The sequence below is a fragment of the Sinocyclocheilus rhinocerous genome, unplaced genomic scaffold, assembly GCF_001515625.1.
Source record: "Sinocyclocheilus rhinocerous isolate Xijiao unplaced genomic scaffold, SAMN03320098_v1.1 scaffold421, whole genome shotgun sequence".
NCBI lineage: Eukaryota > Metazoa > Chordata > Actinopteri > Cypriniformes > Cyprinidae > Sinocyclocheilus > Sinocyclocheilus rhinocerous.
In genome coordinates this window covers 483,180-510,572 of record NW_015656177.1, presented here as the reverse complement: position 1 = coordinate 510,572, position 27,393 = coordinate 483,180, and the positions used below count along the sequence as shown (strand labels likewise).

General features: G+C 35.6%; 5 protein-coding genes across 6 annotated transcripts; 4 read left to right on the top strand and 1 right to left on the bottom strand.

Moving 5' to 3' along the window:
* The first annotated feature begins 4,738 nt into the window (after positions 1-4,738).
* Positions 4,739-10,319, top strand: ercc1 (excision repair cross-complementation group 1). The gene is made up of 9 exons (XM_016527359.1): positions 4,739-4,893; positions 5,884-6,261; positions 6,538-6,641; positions 7,803-7,902; positions 8,131-8,207; positions 8,723-8,822; positions 8,946-9,017; positions 9,597-9,665; positions 9,862-10,319. The coding sequence occupies exons 1-9, from the start codon at positions 4,831-4,833 to the stop codon at positions 9,922-9,924; spliced, it is 1,026 nt and encodes a 341-aa protein (XP_016382845.1). The 5' UTR covers positions 4,739-4,830; the 3' UTR covers positions 9,925-10,319.
* Positions 10,320-11,392: 1,073 nt separating this feature from the next.
* On the top strand, positions 11,393-12,811 carry LOC107719819 (granzyme B-like). The gene is made up of 6 exons (XM_016527355.1): positions 11,393-11,408; positions 11,502-11,561; positions 11,750-11,897; positions 12,049-12,196; positions 12,293-12,550; positions 12,662-12,811. The coding sequence occupies exons 1-6, from the start codon at positions 11,393-11,395 to the stop codon at positions 12,809-12,811; spliced, it is 780 nt and encodes a 259-aa protein (XP_016382841.1).
* A 948-nt stretch (positions 12,812-13,759) lies between these two features.
* LOC107719818 (granzyme B-like) lies at positions 13,760-18,643 on the top strand. Its single transcript, XM_016527354.1, has 6 exons — positions 13,760-13,812; positions 13,960-14,107; positions 14,270-14,354; positions 16,207-16,243; positions 18,065-18,387; positions 18,468-18,643. Exons 1-6 carry the CDS (start codon positions 13,770-13,772, stop codon positions 18,615-18,617), a joined length of 786 nt encoding a protein of 261 aa, XP_016382840.1. The 5' UTR covers positions 13,760-13,769; the 3' UTR covers positions 18,618-18,643.
* Positions 18,644-19,515: 872 nt separating this feature from the next.
* On the top strand, positions 19,516-23,016 carry LOC107719817 (granzyme B-like; the record flags this gene model as incomplete). Its single annotated transcript, XM_016527353.1, has 5 exons — positions 19,516-19,532; positions 21,985-22,149; positions 22,313-22,481; positions 22,556-22,813; positions 22,876-23,016. Coding segments are annotated over exons 1-5 (750 nt in total), but the record flags the coding sequence as incomplete, so codon positions are not given.
* A 1,131-nt stretch (positions 23,017-24,147) lies between these two features.
* rabl3 (RAB, member of RAS oncogene family-like 3) lies at positions 24,148-26,679 on the bottom strand. 2 transcript variants are annotated; one of them, XM_016527342.1, is made up of 9 exons: positions 26,604-26,679; positions 26,216-26,307; positions 25,996-26,125; positions 25,759-25,873; positions 25,160-25,310; positions 24,943-25,014; positions 24,774-24,812; positions 24,552-24,591; positions 24,148-24,460 (listed from the first exon to the last, which is right to left on the bottom strand). In XM_016527342.1, exons 1-9 carry the CDS (start codon positions 26,647-26,649, stop codon positions 24,432-24,434), a joined length of 714 nt encoding a protein of 237 aa, XP_016382828.1. In that variant the 5' UTR covers positions 26,650-26,679; the 3' UTR covers positions 24,148-24,431. The 2 variants fall into 2 exon arrangements, with proteins under 2 accessions (XP_016382828.1, XP_016382829.1); XM_016527343.1 differs by having other exon boundaries at positions 24,148-24,591.
* Between the last annotated feature and the right edge of the window lie 714 nt (positions 26,680-27,393).

Genomic DNA, 27,393 nt, shown 5'->3' with positions numbered 1-27,393 from the left:
ACACCGGGAGCCCAGGAGCGGCCCGCAGCCGGGGGCTGACAGCTCGACACAGCCGGCTCAGCATGGGGTCTGCGAGGGGAGGGGAGGGGCCGGAGGTCTGGAGGTGGCCGTTATTGCAGCCAAAGCCAGGCTCACTGCCAACATAGAAAGGGAGAGAAAGCAAGAAAGAGCGACAGAGGCAGGAGAAACAGAAAACTGTGTCCAGATATACCAGCCAAGTGTTAAAAAGCACTAAATGCCTCTCTGATGCACCAGTAACATTCCTGCTGCATCTCTCCTCACCCTTTTTGGACAAGAAAATGACTAAGAATGTGAAAATTAGTGTTGGTGGAAAAATAAAATAAAAGTTCACATGATATCTAGCACTAGCCTGGATAGATCCTGTACTTTTTCAGCCAACACATCTCTAAGAACAGTTCATTCAGGTCTGGGATGTGGTTGCTTGTGTTCTTCCCTGAAAAAAACTTTTACGTAACAGTAGCAGATTTTTATCTTATGTGCTGAAAGTGTCAAAAATTAACCAGGGTTTTAGGGAAAATGTAACTAAAAGTGAAAATAAATAATAATAATAAAAATAAGGCCCATATTTAAAGTGTTAATGGAAACATGTCCACCTTTATTCTGTTATCTAACATAACATTTCAAAATATTTTAATGATTGAAATCTTTATTTGTTAAGCACATTAGTATTTACAATATATCTGTATTTGCTGTTTTGTTGTTAAATGTGGAGCTAATAGAATGTTTTTTTGTAAACAATGGACAATAAAAACAACAACAAAACAAAACACTCCTACAACTCCAAAACTTACATCAAAATGTACTGTGGTGCAGAAAGACATAGGACGTTGTATAATATTACATAGGGACCAGTCAATTATGCTGAATTATTACAAACAAAGCCTTCATATTTGCTGTCAATTTGATTTTAATTTTAACAGCCACAATTGTTCTGACTAAGTATTCATTTTCTGGTAATTGAGTAAAGTAGAAGAAACACTGTGTTTGTCCTGCATTGCTATGTCTATAATGAAAACAAGTGAAATAACATAGGTACTTTCCCACTATAAACATTTTTTTGGCTAGTATAAAAAATTTATATTCTAATAATTATTATAATTTCATTATGGGGACACACATTAAGTTTATACCCATAGAGTAGCTAATTGGGCTTAACATCTTTACCCAGAGTCCTTTGCGCCATAGGGCTAGATATACAGTCCGGCTCACCTTAAAACTCTTGACTGTGTCCTTGTCATACTATGGTTAAGCAGATAAATATTTCATGGTAAGTTAACACATGTGTGTGTGTGAGTCTGTGCATCCATATCTTTTAGCTTATAATATTGTCTGTTTTGACCTGAACAGTGACTGACATTGGTATGATGCCAAAGGTTTGTGTGTGTTGTGTAAATGCATAGCATCTCTTGGAGGGCATGAACATGATCTCAGAATAAAACTGGCACCATCTGTCTGTGGGACCCACGATGCTATGGCACAGTGGCAGGACGTCCTGAAACGCCATCCATATACACACACAAAAAGGGTTAAATGGGCAATACGCAGATGTCTGTCAGACTTTGGGTTCCTTAATTGGATAACCTCTAATTTAACACAAACACCAAACATGATGTTCTGAGGGCCAAGAGGAGAGGATGAAACCATCAATTACATGAATGAGAACAATTTTGACGTTATTAAAAATAAAGACATACAATAACAAAAAAGCTATTTATATAGTCAACAATTATAATGAAAGGTTTTACACTTTATCCAGCTTCTTTGCCTTACAAAAAAGTGCTTGAATGATTACATCATGGTAATAGTATGGTACTTTGGGGATTGTTGTCACATGGGAAAGATGTATATATCTTAGAAACTGTACGATTTTGAATCAAAAGTCTGGTTTCCCCCATATTTTTATTATTATTATTTTTAAATAAACTAAACTAAACTATATTTTAGTTTAGTTATTATTACTTTAAATTATTTTATGTTTAATAGCTTTTTAGTGTGCCAACTTCCTTCAGTATGAACTGTAAATTACCATCGTATTACTATGGTAGATGTTGAAAAGCTACGGTAATTCAATAAAATTGTTTAAGAATATGCTCTAAGGAAAAAAATCGATACATTTTCACGCTATTTGAAAAAGGGACCCCTATTGTGAAAAGTATTAAAATCTATTGCAATGTCGCCATCTGTCGGTCAGTATGAGTAGGCGTCTCATTGTCGATCGATGTTTCTGTGTTTGACACATATGTCTGACACTGTTTGTTTAGCTGCGATGGCGGCAGATGGATTCATAGTCTTTAGTGTGTCTAAATGATGGCAACCCAGCAAGAATAGACATAATAAGAGGTGCAATGTCATGTTTAGATATCACAATAGTTTCAGCATCATTAGTTGGTAAATGCGTATGGTCAGTAGCTAAAGATAATATTGGAAGTGATCATTTTCCAGTGATCTGTGAAATTCAAAATAAGATTCAAATACAAAATTTTAATTATGGTTTAAGATGGATATATAAAAAGGCAGATTGGGAAAAGTTTCAAATGTTATGTGAAGAACAATTTGAAAATCTGTCAGTAGAGGGTAGCTAGTGTTGATGATAGGTATGGTAAAGTAGTGAATGGCATTTATTTTGCAGTATCACAATCTATCCCGCTAGTAAGTGGTACAAGTAAAAGAAAGAATGTACCTTGGTGGTCAGAGGAATGCTCGAAAGCAATTAGAGAAAGGAATAAATCATTTAAATTTTTAAAAAGAACACTCACCCCAGAAGCAGTCATAGATTATCAAAAGAAAAGAGCTTATGTTAAAAAGGTTATTAAAAATACAAAGAAGACAGCATGGCAAAGCTTCTGTAATACAATAGGGAGGGAAACCGAAATAAATGCAGTCTGGCGTATGATAAAGAAGATGAATGGAATTGACAGCTTCAGAAAGATACCTGTAATGGAGGAAGGTGGGACAATAGCCATTACAAATAAAGATAAGGTCACAATGTTGGCTCAAACATTTGCTACAGCTCATAGCATGGAAAACTTAGATGATACATTTTTAACAAGACGACAGCAAATTATGAGTATGGAAATACTTGCAAGAAAAAGCACGATTTTAATAGTATTTTGGATGATGAGTTTAATTATTTTGAATTAAAATCAGCTATTAATAATTCAAAGAATACAACAGCAGGTAAAGATATGATAAGTTATAAAATATTAAAGAATCTACCAGCTAAAGCATTAGAAGCATTATTGGAATTGTATAATTATATATGGAATGAGGGTATCCTTCCTAAGCAATGGAAGACTGCAATTGTGCTTCCTCTAGCTAAGCCTGGGAAAGACATAACAAAACCTAGTAGTTATAGACCCATCGCTCTTACCTCTACGCTATGTAAAGTCATGGAAAAAATGATTGTGAGGCGATTGAATTACATTTTGGAGAAAAGGGAAATGTTATCAACTTTTCAAAGTGGATTTAGGAAAAGTAGATCTACAGTAGATGCTTTGATACTATTTGAAAATGAAGTTAAAAAAGCCTATATAATGAAAGAATACATGTTTGCAGTATTCTTTGATATAGAAAAGGCTTATGACACTTTGTGGAGGGAAGGTTTGCTAAACTGAATAAATTAGGTATAGGTGGAAAATTTTATAATTGGGTTTTAGACTTTCTATTTGAATGTACCTTTCAGGTTAAAATTGGAGAAGAAATATCAGATCCTTATAACATTCTAAATGGAACTCCACAGGGTATAGTGCAATTAGCCCAATATTGTTTAATTTAATGATTAATGATGTTTTTGATAAAGTTAAAAAAAAAACAGGAATAGGATTAGCACTCTATGCAGATGATGGAACATTATGCAAGAGAGGACGCAATATTAAAAATTTAGTTAAAGGCATACAGGAATCAATTAAAAAAGTGGAGGAGTGGTTTAAAATTTTCAGTTTCAAAAACAAATATACGTTATTTACTAAGAACAAGAAGATTGAACATTTAGATTTGAAGTTGTATGATCAAACATTGGAAAGAGTACCTGTTTTTAAATACCTTGGTTTATGGTTTGATGAAAAATTAACATGGAAACTGCATATAAGTAAAATTGAATCAAAATGTAGAATCATCATAAATTGCATGCGTACAGTTGCTAGTCACAATTGGGGAGCTAGTCGTAGTGCATTGTTGTATATGTATCAAGCATTGAATTGTTCCTGCTTTGATGGATGCATTGTATATGGGTCAGCAACCAAATCTTTACTTAAAAAATTAGATATCATACAATCCAGAGCATTAAGAATATGTTGTGGAGCAATTAAAACATCACCTGTAGATGCAATTGGGGTAGAAATGGGCGAATAGTGTATATCGTGACATATTATTTAGTCACTTTGGGGAGGAAAGATTGACACATGAAGATATTTTAGGAAAAGGTTTAATGGATAGACAGGTATACAGAGCACTAATTAAATATATCTATGACTCAGGTTTAGGATCTAGATTATAATATGTGTGGATGGGAGTATTCTACCTAATCTGGGGCATGAAGAGCTAATTGTGAGTGTTAGAGGAGCTGAACACACAGCGCTAGCATGAGCATGTCATCCGAGTGCGCCATAGATTGGAGAGAATAGGAAACATCCACCAATGGGTTTTTTTCTTCTTCTCAAATTTCAAACTCATCACCTATGGAAGTTTACTTGACCTCCAGTACAGTAGGTGGCGATAATGCTCCTAAGGAGTTATTCGCCATAAAACAAGAAGAAAAAGAAGAAGGATTCATAGGTTATCTGGTTTGTGCATTTACTGATTAATTAATAAATGGAAAAAAGGAGATTCAATATCAATTTGGACGACTCCGCGTTAACAAAGGAAAGAATTCCGGTGGGTTTTGTTTCTTTATTAAGATTGTGTTGCTATGGTGTGTTGTAGTGGCTAGTAACTGTGAGAATGGAGGCTCGAACCCCAAAAAGCTTCATACATAAACTATCACCATGATTTTAATCTGTGGGATTGAACCTGTAATGCATGTACTGTAAGTCACCAAACAGCGTCAATCAGCTCTAGTAAAAATCTTAATAAAGTCTATTTTGTAAAGTGAGATTTGTCACCCTTACAGACTAACGTTAAATCAGTAACATCACAAGCGCGATCTGCTAACTTCATTTGCAATTTTAACACATTTGTTTTCCAGTTTGCCCGTAACAAGGTGTTGATGACTCAAAATGTATCGATGCGTCACGTTGCCCACCACAACAGGAACAGCCCAAGACATGAACTACTCTTGAACTATATGTGCAAAACTTAAAAAAAAAAAAAACTATTCACAACATGCTAGATTTTCACAACTGGATATGTTATACATGTCGTGCTGCTCGTTCTCTAGGTTTAAACGTTAAGTTAATCCAAAACTGACAATTCTTTCGTTTACAAACCCTCATGTTAATTCAAACCCGTTAGTCCAAAACAGTGGGACATTAATAAAAAAAAGTAACATTATTTTCACAAAATAAATATTTAACTTATTTTCTTCATTGTTTGTATCATCATAGTTCTACACATTTTTTTTAAACATTATATTTTATAATGGATTTTCTTGGTGCACATTTGAATGTGAGTCCTGGACAAGGTTAAAACAATAAAAATCTAATGTTCAGTAAAGACATAGTAAAAAGTGTCCGATACCGAGACTGTTTTAATGTGACCTTCACATAACAAAAATAATAAGTTGAAACCTTGACTAACATCATAAGTGGACTTAAAAATAGAAAGGTACAAAAGTGCATATGGCCCCTTTAAGATTCCATTAAAACACTCAAATAGCAGTGTTTTTTTTAAATGGCTCAAGTAACCCAGTTTCTTTTGTTCACACAGGTGACATCTTTGTTTAAGGCCAAAGATGGTCAAGTAGAGACCCCATCTGCTCAGAGTGCTCCTCCAGCTCCTGGCCAACCACTGTCCTATGCAGAATTTGTTGTTCAGAGCAAAAACAGGGCACTTCAGGGAGCAGCCCATGGACCAGAGAAACAAAGTAGGAACGATGCTGCAGGGCAAAGCAGTGCAAACACAGCTGACAGTGGATCAGTTAGTACGTCCTCCACAGACTCTGGAAAACCTGAGACTGAGCAGCAGGGACCAGCAAAAGTACTAACAGAAGATCAAACGAAAGAGGAAGGTCAGAGTTCGGAGAGTTGTATCATTCCTCCTCATCTCTTAGGATCTGGAAACAGTATTATTGTCAGTCCTCGACAGGTCTGTATATTGCATGTTCATTTTTCCACTTTAAAGCTATTCTTTGTACTTTTTCCCCTGTTTTACACAAATAAATGAACTGTACTTTTGAGAAATTCTCTGGTGTGAAGTAGCAGAATATAAAAAATGGATTTCATGCATTCATTTAAATATGTGTTAATAAAACATCCAAACATAAATCAAAACATACTGACTGCACCTTTTAGTTGATTTCCACTATATAACATGCAAATATAGAACATGATTTTATAATATTATGTTTTCATCTGTCTACAGAGAGGCAACCCCATCCTAAAGTTTGTGAGAAATGTTCCTTGGGAGTTTGGAGAAGTTGTGCCAGACTATGTTTTGGGACGGACAACCTGTGCTCTTTTTCTCAGGTTGGTTTTTGGGAATATGTATGTTACAGGAGAGAAGATATATTACACCGGTTTGAAAATATTGCCGTTCTAATATTTGTAAAAAAAAATTTTTATCTGATTTTACAGTTGTCAGTGTTTCGTTTTGTATGCCCTTTTTTTAAAAATCAAGTCAAAACACCTATACAAAATAGGAATCCAAATGCACACAATGAAAACCTAGAAGCTTCATCAATCATGAATATGAAACCAGTGCTGTTTTGCACATTTGAGGCCAATTCCAGATCAACTTATTGTTGGCTTTTAATGTACTGAATCATGGAGGAAAGAAAGTAATAAGTTGATATTTGTATGATGTCAAAACCTGTCCCAGATTTGTATATTAAAGGTTATGAAGTAGTATGAAATAATGAAATAGTACTTTATTAATATTTAATGCAATGAAATATTGAGTGTTTAGTGTTAAAATATAGAAACCTGGGTGTAAGCATGTGTATGTGCACTTAAAACACATTTTGTAAGTGTTATGTGAGAATGGAGTACTCTGAGCTGGTCAGGTGTGAAACCGCATCATCCTGTCTTTTCAAAGAAAATAAGTGAGAATTCAAGGTAACAGACATGTGTGTTGTGACTGAAACTCATGATTGGTATGACAATACAGTATAGACAATGTAGAAACAATGGAGAAATGTAAATTAACAAAAGCATTTTATATTTGGAATTGCTTGTTTCTGTGTATAATGGAATTTAATGTGTATGGCAGGATGAGGCTTTCATGTGTTTAAAGGGATAGTTCACCAAAACATTCACTCACCCTCCACTTGTTCTAAACCTGTATGAGTTTCTTTCTTCTGTTGAGCACAAAAGAAGGTATTTTGAAGAATGTTGGTAACTAAGTGGTTAATGGTAGCCATTGACTTCCATTGATTTTTTTTCTATACTATGGAAGTCAATGGCTACCATCAACAGTTTGGTTAGCAACATTCATACAGGTTTGGAACAACTTGTGGGTGAGTAAATCATGTGAATATGAATCATTGCAAAGGTTTTTAGTCCCTTAACCAATGGTTTAATTTTACTAAATTGCAAATGGAAAATAATTTTCTATAGTGCTTATATTCACCAACCATATATCAGTACAGTGTGTGATGTTTTAGTTTCTCTTTCTCTTCATGACTGCAGTGTGCGTTACCATAATTTGAACCCAAACTACGTCCATGAGCGTCTGAAACAGCTGGGACAGAGTTTCACCCTCAGAATATTACTCGTCCAGGTTGACGTGGTGAGTCTGTCTGTCTCACTCACTAATTCACTTAAATTTCTTTGTTTTTCCTGTTTCTTTGCCCTTTCTCAAATGTGTAGTGTTTTTTAAATCTTTCTGAATTAAATGCTAAATGGATCATGATGGTCAGTAAAATATAGCCTCTTAATGCCAGCTTTTGAATTTTTAAGCTCTTCAGTTAGAGGCTGTTTATGTTCATTTCCCATTTCTCTCTTCCTCATTTATCAGAAAGACCCTCATCATGCACTGAAAGAGCTTGCTCGAATATGCATCATGGCTGACTGTACCCTCATTTTGGCCTGGAGGTAAGGGGATGATTCAAAATAATCAAGCGAAAGGGGAATTCCCTTAGTGGCTTTTGTCAACATATGGTGTTAAAGGGGTCATATGATGTAGGGCTGTGCCATATGGAAACAAAAAATCGCGATTTCTTTTATCAATTTTGCGATTTCGATTTTAATCACGATTTTGACACACACACAGACATGCTTTACAGTCATTAATGCATTCAGTGTGAATTTGAAACATATTTCCAAAAGAAAACCAATTAGAGCTTTATCAAAAAGCTGTAACATGTCTCTAGAACAGACATAAGGCAAAATAATCACTAAGTGAGGGAGGAGAAACAATAATGTACAGTATGGGGAAAATAATGTGTTTTTTTAACCTTAAACCGCATAAACACATTTCATTACACCAAATACACAAAATAATGTTATTTTTAGCAACATCATATGACCCCTTTAAACTTCAAACCCTGTTCGTTTTTAGTGCTTCAATTCAGTTCCTATAATTAAACACATCTGTTTGTGTGTGTAAGTTCTGAAGAAGCAGGCCGTTACCTTGAGACATATAAATCCTACGAGAAAAAACCTGCAGATGTTCTGAAAGAACAAGTGGAGAAAAATTACTTGTCCCAGGTTAGAGCACAAAAACCTAATCTAAAATGATTGTTTGGTTCATTTAATCATACACTGATGACATCATTCCTATTATTGTTTTTTTGTTGTTGTCATATTTAATACTTCCTTTTTGTTTGACAGGTTACAGATTGTTTAACCACAGTGAAGTCTGTCAATAAGACCGATGCCATGACTCTCCTGTCTACTTTTTCTGTAAGGAATTATTTTCCTTGATATGTTGCACATTTACTGCATTACTTACACTACTGTTCAAATGTTTGAGGTCAGTAAGATTTTTTTTTTTAAAGAAATTATTAGTTTTATTCAACAAGGATACATTTAATTAATCAAAAGTGACAGTAAAGACTTAGAAAAAATGTATCAATTTCAACAAAGATATTAAGCAGCACAACTGTTTTCAACATTGATAATAAAAAGAAATGTTACTTGAACACAAAATCAGCATATTAAATTGATTTCTGTCATGTGACACTGAAGACTGGAGTAATGGCTGCTGAAAATTCAGCTTTGCAATCACAGGAATATGTTACATTTTAAATTAAAATATATTAAAATGGAAAACAGTTATTTTGAATTCACATTTTTGATCAAATAATTATGCAGACTTGGTGAGTTTAAGATACTTTTTTCCAACCAATCAATCAATCTTACCACCTTAAACTTTTGATTTTGTGTATATAAAACCCATTGCCAATAATCTTGAAATATGTAATTGTATAAAATTGTATCAATGGTATGTTCTTTTATGTTGATGCCGTTTTATCTCTTCAGTCTTTGGAGGGAATCATTAAGGCCTCTAAGGAAGAGCTGGTTTTGTGTCCTGGACTTGGTCCACAAAAGGTGTGCAGAGACACTTTGATATGTTTTGAGCAGTTGGCTTTATATGTAGCATCTGATATCAGTTTACATGTGTTACTGTACATAGTTTTACATATATTATTATTGCTCATGAACTTTAACAGTAAGTGCATTTGACACTTTAAACTTGTCCAAAGGTATGTGTCTTAATTTCCTGTCCTGTTTGTGGTTCATTTAGGCAAGAAGGCTTTATGATGTACTGCACCAGCCCTTCATAAAGACCAAGAAGAAGGAAAGCTGAGCTGATAAAGCCAAGCTGCTTTTCTTGAAATCACCAACTGTCTTGGAACAGCGTGCCTAGAATAAAGTTCTGGGGCCATATAGCACAAGGTCAGCTGGAGGCTTCAGGGTCATTGGCCTATGATGATCTCGGCCTTTAATTTGGGGCATAAACAGCCATAAATGCAGTGGTTTATTTATTAATTTTTGTAAAGAATGTAACCTGCTTTTGTAATTCAGTCTGACTCAGTAGGATGAGGCAAGGTTAACATTTTAGTTAAAATAACTTTTTTTTTTTCATGTGTGTTTATGAAAATTTCAATAAATTTCAACACTATTTTGCAGTATGTTATGTTGTTCTTTTAGAGTGGGAGGGGAGATTCTATAATAACTCCATGATTCTTATTGCAACTGAAACAAAACCTGTAGGAACCACTTGTCATACATTAAAAAAAATGGTGGAAACTTAAGAACAGACTCAAATGATACATCAGAATTAGACTTTATGGACAAACTGACTCGGAGTATGAATGTGTTTGTGGGCCAAAAGTTCATTGCCATCACAATTGCCACAGAAAACGACATCACAGCCTTAATCTCACAACTTACTAACTGACACACAACAAGCAACAAGCCAGGTGGGAGGTTTTATACTACAGACAGTCATAATTAGAATCTTCTTCTCAAATCTATCTAGTGCATTAATGTGGAGGTTATACTGTTCACAAAGTTCTTAAAGAGATAGTCCAACCAAATAAAATTACAATTCTGTCATTATTTACTCACCCTCATGTTGTTTCAAACTTGTATGACTTTCTTCTGTCAAGCATAACGGCGATATTTTGAAAAAGTTTTTTGGTCCATATAGTGGAAGTCAATGGTCACCAAAGCTGTTTGGTTTCCAACATTCCTCAAAATATCTCCTTTTGTGTTCTGCAGAAGAAAGCACGTAATGCAGGTTTGGAATGATATGGGAGAGTAAATGATGACTGAATTTTTTGGGTTTTTAGATGTTCATGGTATTTTTTTAAATATTTTTTTTCTGAGAACTCGCTGTTATTAATACATGCAAGTGAGATCTTTCCCCTACAAATTTCCATTGTGTGCTTTCATAATGTGCGAGTATATAGGTGAGAAGAGTCTCTGACCTACATACTCTTGTCACATATAAGAGTAGACCACACTGTAGGTCAAATTCTGCTCATATTCCATTCCTGCATCAGCACAGTCGTACATCATGCTGCTCACCGTCTGTCTCCTGCTGTCTGTCTTCTCTCTGTCCGGTAAGACATTCACGTCTTACATCAATAAGGCCGATTCTTTTGGGAGGGAATGTTTTAATTGAATACTATTAATATATTAAGACATATTTCTGTATGTTTCCACATTTTTTTTTATCAATGGCTTGCAAGCAGTTTCAGTGATTTATTAAAATAAATTAAAATAAAAACCTCTTTTATCATGATCACAGGAGATTGTGTGCTTTCATAATGTGCGAGTATATAGGTGAGAAGAGTCTCTGACCTACATACTCTTGTCACATATAAGAGTAGACCACACTGTAGGTCAAATTCTGCTCATATTCCATTCCTGCATCAGCACAGTCGTACATCATGCTGCTCACCGTCTGTCTCCTGCTGTCTGTCTTCTCTCTGTCCGGTAAGACATTCACGTCTTACATCAATAAGGCCGATTCTTTTGGGAGGGAATGTTTTAATTGAATACTATTAATATATTAAGACATATTTCTGTATGTTTCCACTTTTTTTTTTATCAATGGCTTGCAAGCAGTTTCAGTGATTTATTAAAATAAATTAAAATAAAAACCTTTTGTATCATGATCACAGGAGGATTAGAGAGTGGTATTGTAGGAGGCAAAGAGGTTAAACCTCATTCCAGACCATACATGGCATCTCTCCAGTATAGAAGACAACATAAGTGTGGAGGGATGCTGATAAGTGATGATTATGTGCTGACATCGGCTCACTGTTTGGAGTGAGTATATACAATTAATATATTAGTATTTGAACATGATGAGGTATTGTAGTCTTTATCTGGATTTTTATTTTTTTTTAAACAGTGTACTAACATGATGCTCTGCAGTTGTCACCTCTTAAAATAACCTGAACAATAAATGTTTTCACAGCAAGACCACCAACTTCTTAGAAGTTGTTCTGGGAGCTCACAATATTAGCCAGAACGAGGACAGCCAGCAGATTATCCAAGTAGACAAGTACATCAGACATCCTAAGTATGAAAATGATGGCTTGACCTATGATATCATGTTGCTAAAGGTATTATTGGTGCTCAAATGGTCCTTTTTTTGGGTGGATCGTAAATTATTATTATTTTTTATTTTATAGAGGTATTCACTGACTAATATGTTACAGATGAAGACCAAAGCCGTGCGAAATGAGTTTGTGGATGTTATTGAGCTACCTAAGAACAATGAGGATATTCCTGCCCTTGTGGAATGCTCCATTGCTGGCTGGGGCATGAAAAAACCCGGAGGAAGAGCATCAGATGTTCTGTGGGAAGTCAGCCTCAAACTGCAGTTCAGCTTTGAATGCAAAAACAAGTGGAAACACCATTTCAACTCTGAGAAAATGATCTGTAGTGTCTCGGATGGGAAAAGGGCGTTCTGTCAGGTACTGCAACTATCACTTTTGATAATTAGCAAAAAATGTATGTCATCTTATATTTCACATAAATTCACATTGTGGCAGACTACATTTTAAGTCTTTCCTTTGTTTCTTTAGGGTGATTCTGGCAGTCCTCTTTTTTGTGACTCTGAACTTAAAGGAATGGCTGCATACACATATCCTTATGACTGTACATACAAGAAATACCCTGAAGTCTATATGAAAATATCTGCTTTCCTCCCGTGGATTAAGAAAAACATTAAGTGATTGAAATAGCATCATTTATGCACGTAAATGATCTATCATGTGTTTAAGCCTAAAAAGCTCTTTTACTAATTCTTGGCTAGTCCCTGATGCTCTTTCCATATGGAATGTCATTCAAATGGTTAAGAATAATTTATTTGACCTTTTCTCTGTATTGCTTCCAAGGCTGTCTTCAGGGAGAACAAGTGGGCCCACTAAGGTCCTCTATGATATAACCTACTTATTGGACTAGCCTTCTTAATTTGCATATAAATTTTAAAAAGCGAATTTACATCTCACAAAATGAAAGTTATTAAAAAGACAAACAAATTAAAATGCAAATAATAATATGTTTTTTTTTTTCAAGCAAAACCTGTACAGTCCAATTTACATCTCACAAAATGAAAGTTATTAAAAAGACAAACAAATTAAAATGCAAATAATAACATGTTTTTTTTTTCAAGCAAAACCTGTACAGTCTTAAGTCAAAAATAAAAGCATCTAGAACTTTGGTCCACAGGAAGTTACAGAACATTGTTGATTCTTGATGATGAAAGGTAGATTATCATATCATTATATATAAAATGTTATGAAATGACAGAAAAGTTCCAGCTAGGTAACTGCAAAGATTAATTTGTCCATACAAAAGTAATGCAAAGTACATACTGTATGTAATGATCTTCAATTTAGGGTTTAGAAATCGCTCACAAACATGTTACAAACATCTCCTCTAAAAATACTGTTTGTTTCTTTAGGTACCACTACAGCTCAACAACTTACACTTTACTTAATAACTTACTCTTTTCCTGTTATTCTCATTTGTTAGTCAGTCTACCGCTGCCTCCTGAATTATGGCTACTTGTTATTTTGTACACACATTTGTGGTTTGAGGTAAGAGGGGGAGGGGTTACTACTAGTGAGGGTAGAGAGTGGGTTTGAGTATTTTGGCAGCACTTAATGCTTAAACGCAGGCTGTTGCACCATGGTTCATTATTCTTTTCTTCTCCTTGTTATCTCTTTGGCTGGTAAGATATCATTCATTCCTTTTTTTTTTCAGAATTTGTATTGTATTTGTATTTTTTTAAAGTAAAAATGTTGGTAAACTATTAAATATTTAAAGCTAGAATATAATTTAAATAGTCTGGTGTGAGTTACTCATGTTTTTGTCACAGGTGGGATGGAGAGTGGTATTATTGGAGGAAAAGTGGCTAAACCTCATTCCAGGCCATACATGGCATCTATTCAGATCAATAAACATCACACATGTGGAGGGATGCTGATCAGAGAGGATTATGTACTGACAGCGGCCCACTGTTTGAAGTGAGTATGTCCCAGGCTGCATGTGAAGGATTACTTATGATGCTTTTCAAAAAGAATGTTGTAGCCTCAATACTTTTAGTTTATCTGTAAATTTGTGTTTTAGTTATTCAATTACTTGAAGACCAAAATACCTTCATTACAGTTTTTGATTTTTTTCTACAGCCGTAGTGTCTTCTCTAGTCGAGATCACTTTGAGGTTGTTCTGGGAGCTCACAACATCACGAAGAAGGAGAAGAGCCAGTATCTGGTACCAAGACATTAGCGGCAGATCCTTCAAGTCCTGTAGGTTGAGCTGCCTCGATTGCCATCCAGTAGAACCCACAGATGTTCATTTGGATTCAATTGGAGATCAGAACAACACCTTGAACCCTTCATCATGTTCTTCAGATCATTCCCAAACAATGTGTGCAGTGTAGTAACACATCCACATTTCAGAGCTGAACATTGCCCAGAGTACACCCTCCCTCCATCGGTGTCCCACAGTGCATTCTGCTGCCATCTCTTCCCCAGGTAAATGGCACACACATACACGGGAAATTGGGACTCATTGAACCTGGCGACCTTTTTCCTCTACTCCGAGGTTCAGTTCTAGACAAGCAAGATGGCTGCCAAGGGACTGAGTGGTTGGTTAGGCTCCACTCCCCTGCTAAATTTATATTAAATGATCTTTCAAGTGTTTTTATTCAAGCCCTTTTATAAGGAAATTGGATTGGTAGAGAATGCAGCTAGAAAATGTTTGACGGGAAAGGATTTTCGTAAACAACTGATCTGTTTTTTGATGTGTTGCTGTATGGTGTTGGTAGTATCCAACTATGCATCATCAGTGTTGGGCAAGTTGCTTCCAAAATGTAATACATTATATATTACTAGTTACTGTCTTTTGAAAGTAATTAGTTACGTTACAATATTACTGTCTCTGAATTGTAATGCGTTACACTACTTTTGAGTTACTTTCACCAAAATATCCACAGAAGTATTATAAAATGCCAAAATGTAGTTTATTGCTGCTCATTCTACATCCAGTGGAGGGTAATGTGGTAGGTCTATATAGCATAAAATTATAAAATCATATTTAGATACTGTTATGTAGGTCTACATTAATGTTACGTTGTAGTTTAGGTTAAACACAGATAAGCACAAACCACATTATTACATTCATAAATAACATTGTTAAATAAAGCGAAATGTTATAATGTACAACCAATAAACACAATACCTAGCCTAGCTATTTTGAACAGTTTCAGAAGAAAACAAGAATGAAAACATTTGCTAAACAAGCCAAAACGAATTAGGCTAATTCAATGCGAAACTGAAAGCAATTATTTATTAAACCATATTTGCGATGTATTTGAATGCTAAACCATTATTTATTATGTAAACCAGGCTTAAAGCGCTTAAAAACATCCTCGTCACATGAGCAAATGTGTGTTTGGCCCAAACGGCACGGATTGTAGCCTACTACGCAGTACGCACTAATTTAAATTAACCAGTGTATCTATATGTTTGGTTGACTGTATTTTATTCTGATAATGAACCGGCTGCAACGTTTGCAATGCTGTATGTGTGTGCGTGAGGCGCCGGCGCGATCGAACAGCAGAAACAAACAACAAAAATACTTCTTCATTTTTGGTCATACAAGGGCCCGTTTCAGAAAGGAGGTTAAGTGAAAACTCGGAGTATGTTAACCCTGAAATGAGGCTGGGTTTTCAGTTTCAGAATGTGAGGTATGTCAAACCCGAGAAAGCAGGGTAAGTCAAGCCCGTTTCTGAAAGAGAGGTAACTTATACTCAGAGTCAGTTACCATGGTAACTTACTCTATGAACCTGGTTATGTTACTATAATGATTCTGTAAATGGTGATCAGCACCCAAATATTGTATATAATGTGGAAGCTACTGCCTTTTGCCTTGGCGTGACATCTCACTTTTTGCAGACAGTGCAAAGGCAGAGTACCTACAATAACTTCAAAATAGCGGTAAAAATCAAGTTTGAGATCATTTTCATTAAAACATCTAATTGCCAGATTTCCAGTGTCCTACCCATAATAAATTTTTTCTGGACAAATAAAAATCTTTAAAGCCATTTTTCTACGTTTCACAGTCTAGCGAGTTTCACACTCCACCTGTCACTCAACAACGTATGCTGTTCTGTGTCAGCTGCGTCACGCCGGATCTGTTTCCTACGTTGTTGTGATTTGATCTAAATGGAAACAGCGTATCCGTGTGACGCAGCTGACACAGAATAGCATACACTGTTTACGTTCAGTGGATACTCTCCAAAATGGCACCAGGGTGATGCTGCGGAGATGAATTGTTGAATTACGTCGTTTTTCATGGTTTTATAAATCTGAAAACTTTTGAGCGTACGCAAAATCTAGCTTTTGTGCCTACGTACAGTTTTAGGATGAAATCTACAGAGTTTTATAAATGAGACCCCAGGTGTTTCCAGGTTTTACTTGTGCTATTTCTCCATGTTGAGAGTTTGGTGTCGCACATATTGCACCTGACTATGCAGTCTTATCCTTTTCTCTGATGAACTGAAAATAACAGGAGTGTGTCCATCACACAAATGTAGAATCCGTCTCTGCAGTCATCTCAACCGTCTAATTCCAGCAACAGGAAATAAACAAACTAGTTTACCCGCTGAATTTTTTCTCTGGTGCTGTTTTGCGGTGTTGGTAAATTCACCACTTAATTTTGAGTTAAAATATGTTGTTGTAACTTGAAACACAATACCTAGCCTATAGGCTATTTTGAACGGTTTCAGAAGAAAACAAGAATGAAAAATATAAGTTGCTAAACAAGCCAAAATGAATTAGGCTAATTCAATGCGAAACTGAAAGCAAACGGCGTTCTCGCGCAGCCTACCTCTCTCATTCGGCATTAATCCATTAAATGTGTCCATATTTGCGATGTATTTGAATGCTTTATGTAATCCAAGCTTACTTAACGCACTTAAAAAACATCCTCGTCACATGAGCAAATGTGTGTTTGGCCCGAGCTCAGGCTGATCGACACGGATTGTACTACGCAGTAGGCTACGCACTATTTAAATTAACCAGTGTATCTATATGTTTGGTTGACTGTATTTTATTCTGATAATGAACAGGCTGCAACGTTTGCAATGCTGTATGTGTGTGCGTCAGGCGCCGGCGCGATGGAACAGCGGAAACAAACAACAAAAAAATACTCTGTATTTTTGGTCATACAGATCATTCGAAACTGCAATGTGTTTACTTTTATTTCTGTCATCTCGGTTTCCTTTCCCTGGACTTTCGTAGAGCGCCGCGCCACACAAATAGCATATGAACCAAACTCAGCAACATAGCCTATCTCTCAGTCTTTTCCTTTCGTTTTGTTAATCTGTTAATTTGGCTATTGAAGTCAAATATTTCGCACATTCATTCATTTTATATATAGGCTATGATTTAATAAAAACAGATTTTATTTTTAGTTAAACTTAATTTTTGTTTCTCGTCCGCCGTCTTTTTCTCTTCTCCGACCCCGCAGCTCTCTCTTCGATAGCTTAGTGTTAGTGGCACCAGTCCAGGTGTTTCCAGGTTTTACTCGTGCTATTTCTCCATGTTGAGAGTTTGGTGTCGCACATATTGCGCCTGACTATGCATTCTTATCCTTTTCTCCGATGAACTGAAAATAACAGGAGTGTGTCCATCTCACAAATGTAGAATCCGTCTCTGCAGTCATCTCAACCGTCTAATTCCAGCAACAGGAAATAAACAAACTAGTTTACCCGCTGAATTTTTTCTCTGGTGCTGTTTTGCGGTGTTGGTAAATTCACCACTTAATTTTGAGTTAAAATATGTTGTTGTAACTTTCGTTAATGAGATTGTAACGAGTAGTAATATTACCCAAATTTTATTACTAATGTGTTATATTACTGCGTTACAGCAAAAAGTAATATAGGCCTACTACTGTAATATTATTACTTTTGTAATGAGTTACTCCCAACACTGTCTATATTATGCACTTTGTTCTCTTTAAATTACTTTGCTATTTGCAGCTGAAGAACAAAGCCAAGCTGAGCAAATTTGTGAAAGTTATGACTTTTGCTAAGAAGAATGGAAAAACACCTGCTAATATTCACTGCTCCATTGCGGGTTGGGGGTTGAAAACCCCAAAAGGAAACCAGGCATCAGATGTGATGCGGGAAGTCAATCTCAAACTGCAGTTCAGCACTGAATGTAAAAACAAGTGGCAGCAGTACTTCAACTCTGAGAGAATGATCTGCAGTATTTCAGATGGGAAACATGCTTTTTGTATGGTATGGTATTCTATTCTATTATGTTATGTTATGTTATGTTATGTTATATTAATGTATTTCTCTATCCATCTTATTCATAGGGGGATTCAGGGAGTCCTCTTATCTGCAATACTAAACCACAAGGAATTGCTTCATATACCTTTAATGGTGACTGTACAAATAAATCATATCCTCAAGTTTATGTAAAAACCTCCTATTTCCTCCCCTGGATTAAAAAGAACATTGGTTAAAATTAAACAAACAAATAAATAAATAATCTGGGTTCTTACATTAAAGGTGTTTTTGTTGTTGTTTCACTTTTATACTTTTTTTTTAACCACTTGTTAATCTGCATTTAAGTTTGCTAATGCATGTACAGTGGGTATAGAAAAGAATCACCCCACTTTAAAATTATCACATTTTGTTGCTTTGCAGCCTTAAATAAAGACGGACACAGTTTTTGTTTTGTCAGGCTGTATTTACTCAGTGCAACTGATCCAGGGAGGGTCTGTGTTGAACCAAATACCTTCCACTTCTTAATAATAGACTTCACTGTGCTTCTAGGCATTGATAAAGTCTTTTAATTTTTTTTGCATCCATCTCCTGACTTGTGCCTGTCCACAACTTTATCTTGAAGATCTTTTGACAGTGCCTTGCCACCCATAGCTGATTGTTTGCTTCAGTTACACTACCAAGGACTGAAATGCTCCAGGAAAGCTCTTTTCATGCTGAGCTAATCAAAATGACTACAGCTGATCACAGTTGAAATTCTTTTCTGTGCCCACTGTAGGCTCCATATATTTGCCATCATAGCTGCAAGGGCCAACCTGATCAATCTTGTTACCTAAAATAGTAATGACAAAAAGAGTCAATTCAACAGTGAAAACATGATTGCAGTTTTACATGCTTCACACTTTCACACTTTTTGCTTTTAAATGGGCAAACTAAAACAAACTTAATTGCACACATTTTGCTTTAAATAATGGTTACTTTTACTGTTTATGTGGTTTATGTGTGATTGTTTGATACTCATCAAATTAGTCTGTTCCTGCAGAAACCTGTTGTTGCTCATGTGATTTCACACCTCTGTGCTCTCTGAGTGACCTTGTGAAAATTCCACCTATGAAGCCCCTTTCTTTGCACGCAAGCATGTGGTCTGAAAGGAGGTATGAAAACTAGAGTAGTGTATTTGAGCCAAAGTTGAGAACATTCTAGTTAGATGTCAGTATGTCATATTCTATACTGTCTCTCAGGAAATGCATTTTGACATGTTGGTCTGTCTTATTGAATGTGGATCCATTCATTGGCGGCAAACTATTACACTTGTAAATATGTAAAGCTGATTCTATTCATTTAAATTTCAGTATTTAAAATACAAAAGTTCAAATCCTATTTGGGCAATGACCAGGTCTCTGATGCCTCTTTATTTATCTGGCAAATGAATATCAGAGATGATAAGAGTTCATACTGTAGGTGATCACATGAAGTAAAATGCATCTCATGCTTTCTCATCTGATAGTTGACTGAATAACAAATTCCAAAGCATTTTGTGGTTGGTAATTTAATAACATGAAATGAAATATATCACCATTTGTTAATAAAAAACGGACTAAATTTGTTTCAGATTTGATAAAATTACATGAACTATATTGTCCTTCCTAAGACAGATAAAAAATGTCTAGCTAATGTGACTGTCGCTGGCTGGGTTCTTACTAACAAGGAGAAAGTGCATCAAGGGCTGCAGGAAGTCACTCTGTATCTGCTGCTCACCTCAGAATATAGAATCATGTGGCAGTGATAATTCAGTTCAGAAATATACGTTTGTGGTCAGAATTATTGCCACCACTGGACTCTGGAGCAGTGGGAACATGTTCTGTGGAGTGACAATTCACTCTTCTCTGTTTGGCGGTCTGATGGGCGAGTCTGGGTTTAGCGGAAGCCAGGAGTTAACTGGAGTTATGCCAACGTTACCTGCCTGACTGCACTGTGCCAGCTGTAAAGTTTGGTGGAGGAGGGATAATGTGAATTAAAACGTGCATCTCAAAATCAATGTTATTATAGAGAAAAACAAATCAAAGTACAAAAAATTATTTGATTTATCAAGCAAAGGTCATACAAATCCTAAGCCAAAAATAAAATCAGCTGTCCAACTTTGGTCCACAGGAAGCTCCAGAACATTGTTCCTTTTTGATGTTGAAAGGTATAAATTACCAAAGCATATGCACCATTACATACGTTAATAATATATTACATATATGAAACAGTAATAGTATAAAATGACAGAAAGTGCCAGGAAATAGCAAAGATTAAGATGTCCATACTAAAGGGATGTGAAGTACAAATGTCACTATAGAGGGCAGAAACAGCTTTCAAAATTTATAATTAGTCACTTCTTGTATGTTACAAACATTTCCTCTTTAAAAAAAAAGACAGTGTTTTTTGGGGGGTTTTTTTGGTCCCCTGTTGACCTGTTTTTTAAGCCAGAAAGTTTTTGATGTCACCCAATGTTTGGTTTTTTGCTTCCCACAAGCAACGTTCAGTCATTGACCACAAATAAAATACTACGTTGATCAGTCAGTGTGTGATCTTAACAGAACACCAAAACTTCAGCCCATCAAAAGTTTTTTAATAAACATGAGATTTGGAATTAAGGTACTTCTTCATTTAATTTCTTCTCTGGTAACAGTACTTATGATTGAGTGCAGTATTTCAATTGTTTTGTTTCTGTGACACCTCTTTGTTAGTCAGTATACCGTTGCCGCCTGGGTTTAAGCTGCTTTTGTTATTTTGTACACACATTTATGGTTCGAGGTTAGAGGGGGAGGAGATATATAACTAGTGAGCGCAGATAGTGGGTCTGAATAATTTAATAGCATGCTCACTTAATGCTTAAACTCAGACTGTACTTCTCAATCATGTTTCCTTACGTTTTTCTTCTCCTTTGTATCCCTTTTGCTGGTAAGAAGTTATTCATTTAGTTCTTTCTGAATTTGTATTGTGCATCTTTTTTTTCAAGAGCAAAAATTATTTGAAAGCTAGAATATGGTTTAGGCTAAATAAAAATGTATGAACTTGTAAAATTTTTAAATATAGCCACAAGCAGAAATCATCGGGTTTCTAGCACCAACGGCTCATGTGGATGATTAGGTGCTGCGATTGAAATGCATCTTTTCAAATATAATGTGTTTTTTTACAGAAAAGTCTATTTTGAATGTTCACTGATTTAGGGTTTGATGAAGAGAGAGAAAAACCACATTTTTTTGCTACCATATGTGATCAGAAGATATGTGGTGTACATGGACTCTTGTTTAACATTTACATTTAGAAGAATTGCATGTCACAGGTCAGTTTCAAATAAGTCATCATAAATAATTTGCTGCTCAAAAAATAATAAATAAATAAATCTGTAACTTAAAAAGTCGATATTTAATTACCATTAGGCCCTTCACGCTTTACATGCAATCTGTATTGTTAAAAGCGCTATATAAATAAAGGTGACTTGACTTGACTTATATAGTACTATATACAATATATTTCTATAGTATGTGTGGCCTTCCAACCTTCCTTAGACTCCTAAAAAGCCCAATTCCTACTTAAGTAATCTGGTAATGGTGTGAGTTTGTTTTTTGTCACAGGTGGGATGGAGAGTGGTATTATTGGAGGAAAAGTGGCTGAACTTAATTCCCGACCATACATGGCATCTATTCAGATCAATAAACATCACACATGTGGAGGGATGCTGATCAGAGAGGATTATGTACTGACAGCGGCCCACTGTTTGAAGTGAGTATGTCCCAGGCTGCATTATGATGCTTTTCAAAAAGATTTGAGACTTGCCTTGCCTTGAGCCTTGAGACTTTTATTTCATGTGTAAATCTGTGTTTTAGCTATTCGAATACATTAAGACCAAAATACCTTCATTAAACAGTTTTGATTTTTTCCACAGTCGTAGTGTCTTATCTAGTCGAGATCACTTTGAGGATGTTCTGGGAGCTCACAACATCACGAAGAAGGAGAAGAGCCAGCAGAGAATCCCAGTGAGGAAATACATCCGACATCCTATGTTTGAACGAAACAAGGAGAAGGACTACAGCTATGATATCATGTTACTAAAGGTACTTTCACCTTCATCTGTAACTCCATTTTATGCACGTTGTTTGCTCTCTTTAAATTATTATGCTATTTGCAGCTGAAGAACAAAGCCAAGCTGAGCAAATTTGTGAAAGTTATGCCTCTTTTTAAGAATGGAAAAACACCAGCTAATGTTCACTGCTCCATTGTGGGTTGGGGGTTGAAAACCCCAAAAGGAAACCAGGCATCAGATGTGATGCGGGAAGTCCGTCTCAAACTGGAGGAGAACTCAAAATGTGAAAAAATGTGGCAGCTGTACTTCAACTCTGAGAGAATGATCTGTAGTGTTTCAGATGGGAAACATGCTTTTTGTATGGTATATTACATTACATTCTATTCTATTCTATTAATGTATTTCTCTATCCATCTTATTCATAGGGGGATTCAGGGAGTCCTCTTATCTGCAATACTAAACCACAAGGAATTGCTTCATATACCTTTAATGGTAACTGTACAAATAAATCATATCCTCAAGTTTATGTTAAAATCTCCTACTTCCTCCCCTGGATTAAAAAGAAAATGAAAATGAATGAATTAAATTAATGAATTAATTTTAAATTGGCTTTTTACATTAAACAACAGCGAAAACATGTAGCCTGATTGCAGTTTTGCATACTTCACACTCACACTCTCACAGTCATTGCTTAATGGTCTTTTAAATGGGCAGAACACAACGACTATATTGCACAGATTTTATTTCAAATAATGGTTATTTTAACTGTGCAGGGGTTGGTGTGTGATTGCTTGATACTTGTCTAATTAGTCTGTTCCTGCCAAAACCTCTTGCTCTCTGAGTGATGTTGTGAAAAGTCCCCCCGTTTGTGTGCAAGCCTGTGGTGAGTGATATGAAAACTAGAGGAGGTGTATTTGAGCCAAAGTTGAGAATATTATTAAGGTGTCAATATGTCTGTTATATACTGTCTGTCTTATCAAAAGTAGATCCTTTCAGTGACAACCAGCTACACTTGTAAATACACAAGCTTTTCAGTATTTGAAATACAAGTTCAAATCCTATTTGGGCAATGACCAGAGCTGAATATCAGAGATCATAAGAGTTGGTGCTAATATGAAGTAAAATGCATCTCATGCTTTCTTAGCTGCTAGCTGTCTGAATCACAACAAAGCATTTTGAGGTTGATAATTGAATAACATAAAATTAAATATACCACCATTTGCTATTTAAAAAAATTCTGACTAAATGTTTTAGATTTTCAGAAATTACATAAACTACATTATTGAGGGATGAAAAAAATACCAGCTAATGTAACTGTGGAAATGTATAAAGGGTGCCACAGGAAGTCTTGCAAACTGCTGCTCACCTCAGAATACAGAATCATGTAGCAGCGATACTTCAGTTCAGACATTTATGATTGGCAGTATCACAAATGGAAAATATTTGTCTGTCCAGTAATACTATACAATTTGATTTATAATTATGAATATATGTATAATGAAGTGAAAAAAGAAGAGCCAAACAGTTTATTCAAATGGATCTTTATTTATTGTTGATGTCTCAAGTAAATAGTTCTGTACATGCACAATATTAACAGCTTGCTAATATAGCAAAGAATTGTGAATCATTTATAATTTACACAGATAAAAAAAAAAAAAGTAAATCTGTGATATTAATTTCTTCAGATGACTGTAACTAATCCTAAAGATTAAGCAGGACTGGTTCTTTTAATAAAAAAAACCTGTCATATCTTCTGAAATGATACTATAAACAGAGAAATTGTTTAAATTAACTTTTACTTTTAAAAAATCACCTTTACAAACAGTAAACAAACATGACAAGGGAAGAGATGGGGTATTACTTGGGTCCATATTTTTTTACCATTAAATATGAAAATACAAATATCTCAGAATACAGGTGATGATCAATTCACATAAATCCTTCTGTCTTGGTAAGATGGGTGTTAATGTTAAAAAAACATTCAAAAACAACACTCCAACTGATTGCTCTCTGCAAAGGAACATGATGACAGAAGATTATTCATATGCTTGTTCTAAACCCACCAACCCAAAGTATGTGTACACTCAATCATTATGCAGACTTTTGAAATGAAAGCGCCTCCTGTCGGTGAAACTCTGCATCTAAGGAGGAAAAAAAACTATTAAATAACAAAAAAATAATAATGCATTACTCTATATTAAATTATAAATGAATTACATCTACAGTTTGATTTAGAATCTTATAGGTAATTGTCTAAAATTATTACAAAACAAAACGCGCACACAAATGTGGTCACATACAAAAAGAGAAATTACACTCTCACCTGGCTAGGGTCTCTTGTGAAGTATCTCTTCTCTATTACCTAGAGACAAAATAACAATTTACACAAAATGTATTGCACAGAGACACAGTATATTAGACATATACACCAGGACAGAGAATCATTAGGATCAGAGTGGAAATACACATTTTAGTTTCACTGAAGTCTCTACCTTGTCAAAGAATCGGCTCAATTTAACAGCATTTGAAGATCCAGCAGCAAGATACCGTGGATTTGTACAATCCTGAGAAGAAAAGCAGGTTAAAGCTCAGAATTCATAAGTGCGAAATCCCCAAAGAAGATTTAATACAACAAATGGAAACAAGTTTTTTGCTTAATATTAAATTAGTTTGGGTTGAGATATTTTAACAGCACTGAAAAGCACACACCAAATTGATCTCTTCTGCATTAAAGTCTTCAGATAGAAAGGCAGTGCGGGTCAGGACATCATTCCGCTTGTTTTCTGGGATCTGATCAAATTTGGTGCCAATTAGCAGGAGGGGAACTGAGTTCTCTGCAAACTGTTCTCTGTCATAATCTCTGCAAGTGCAAAACATCAGAATTATTTCCTTTGAACATATCTAGGACCTTATAGACAAAATAAAGTATTCTCTCACTGTATTCTGATATACAGGTGCATCTCAATAAACAAAAGGAGCCCCTACCATGTATTGAGTACATGTACAGTAAATGAGCATACTTTCCAGAAGGCCAACAATTCATTAAAAATGTTTTTTTTTATTGGTCTTATGGAGTATTCTAATTTGTTGAGATAGTGAGTTGGTGGGTTTTTGTTAAATGTGAGCCAAAATCATCACAATTAAAAGAACCAAAGACTTAAACTACTTCAGTCTGTGTGCATTGAATTTATTTAATACACGAGTTTCACAATTTGAGTTGAATTACTGAAATAAATGAACTTTTCCACGACATTCTAATTTATTGAGATGCACCTGTATGATCGTCCTTACAGAACCAGAAGACTCACCCATTTGATACAATGATGCCAGTTGGAGATGAGTCTTTGCTCAGTGCCTCCAGTGACCAGGGGTACAGATTCTGAGAGGATTTCTTATTGGTCAAATCATGAACTAAAATAATGCCTAGAAGGGAAAAAAAGAGAAGTGATTTAGCATTAAAGTAGAGTCATTACAAATATTCCAGCATGCTTTTTTACTTTGTATACATGTAAGAACAACTTTTAATAGTGTGTCTGATACTTAACCATTTACAAAATTGTAAAACACTGCTCTGGTGCTTTTAACACTGCTGGCACTGCCAACAGATCCCCCAACGTCCCAGAGTTCAATGTAGTATGTCTTCTCTTCTGGAGTGCCTTCTCTGTAGTCATGAACCTGTGATAAAAAGCAAGGCAAGGATTGCTATATAGGTTTATGATAATAACACAGTAAATTAATAAAAATCACTCCGAATTGTCACTGTACCCTGACGTCCACTGAGCAGCCCACAGTCCATGACGGATTGCCCAAAACTTGATTCTGGCAGAGTAAATGTACAAGAGAGGACTTCCCTACTCCTGTAAACAGACATAAAATAACGCTGATCAGAACAGGAATACTGAGGCTCACAAAGTATTTATTTTTAAAAGAAAAAGAACAACGTCGAAAGTGTGGTTTCTCATGTTTAACATTCTCAAATAATGTTGAACATAATAGTAATATTGTAGAAATCCAAGCAAATGTGGCAGGCTAATAGTTCTAGCTTGAGTCGAATATTAGACAACACGCTTACAATTTAAATTTACAGTCACAATATCTTTGAGGAGGTTACAGAAAAACAACGACGATAGATTATTTAGATAAGATATATTACCGGAATCTCCCAAAACCAACACTTTCACCCTATCCAAAGACGCCATTTCTTTCCGGAAGTAACTACACTGTGCTCTCTGTCCCACTTGCTGTGTCTCATTTAGAAGGCTGCGCCCTCCGGAGGTCGCATTCGAAGGCTGCATACGTCATCGAGGCTGTCTCACTTCAGAAAAGTAAGTAGGACACTCCGAATGCGACCTTCTTTCACAGGAATTCGGAGGATGCATGAGGTGTATCCTTCGCTGCTACAGATAACCCACAATTCTTTGCGTCGCCGTAAACAACCGTTGTTAATTTGAAAAATGCCGGCGCCGGCAGATGTACACACGAGCGCAGATGTGGTGTTTACAACTTCGCCTCGGTAAAAACGGATAAACTTTGTTTTTAATATCCTCCTCCTTTTTTTCTCTAACAGATGTCTGCTGTACTTACGCTGCAGCTCCTCAAACATTGAACAAAATAAAACAAGTAAAAGCATTTTTTTTTTAAATTACTTTACAAATTTAGAAATAATTTTCCTTAATTTAAGTAGTGTGAGAGCGCAACGATGCTCTAAATGTGTTGGCATAGCAACGTGATACTTCCTGTTTCCTTTTCCGCCTGTCCTACGAAAGGCCGTCTCGTTTAATTCTAGGTTGAGGACACTTCGTATATGCATCCTACAGAGGATGCGACCTCCAGAGGATTCGACCTCCGGAGGGCGCAGCCTTCTAAATGAGACACAGCTATTTGTTTGGTGGAAGAATAATGTTTTTATTAATATCATTACACTTTATTTGCTCTGTTTTATT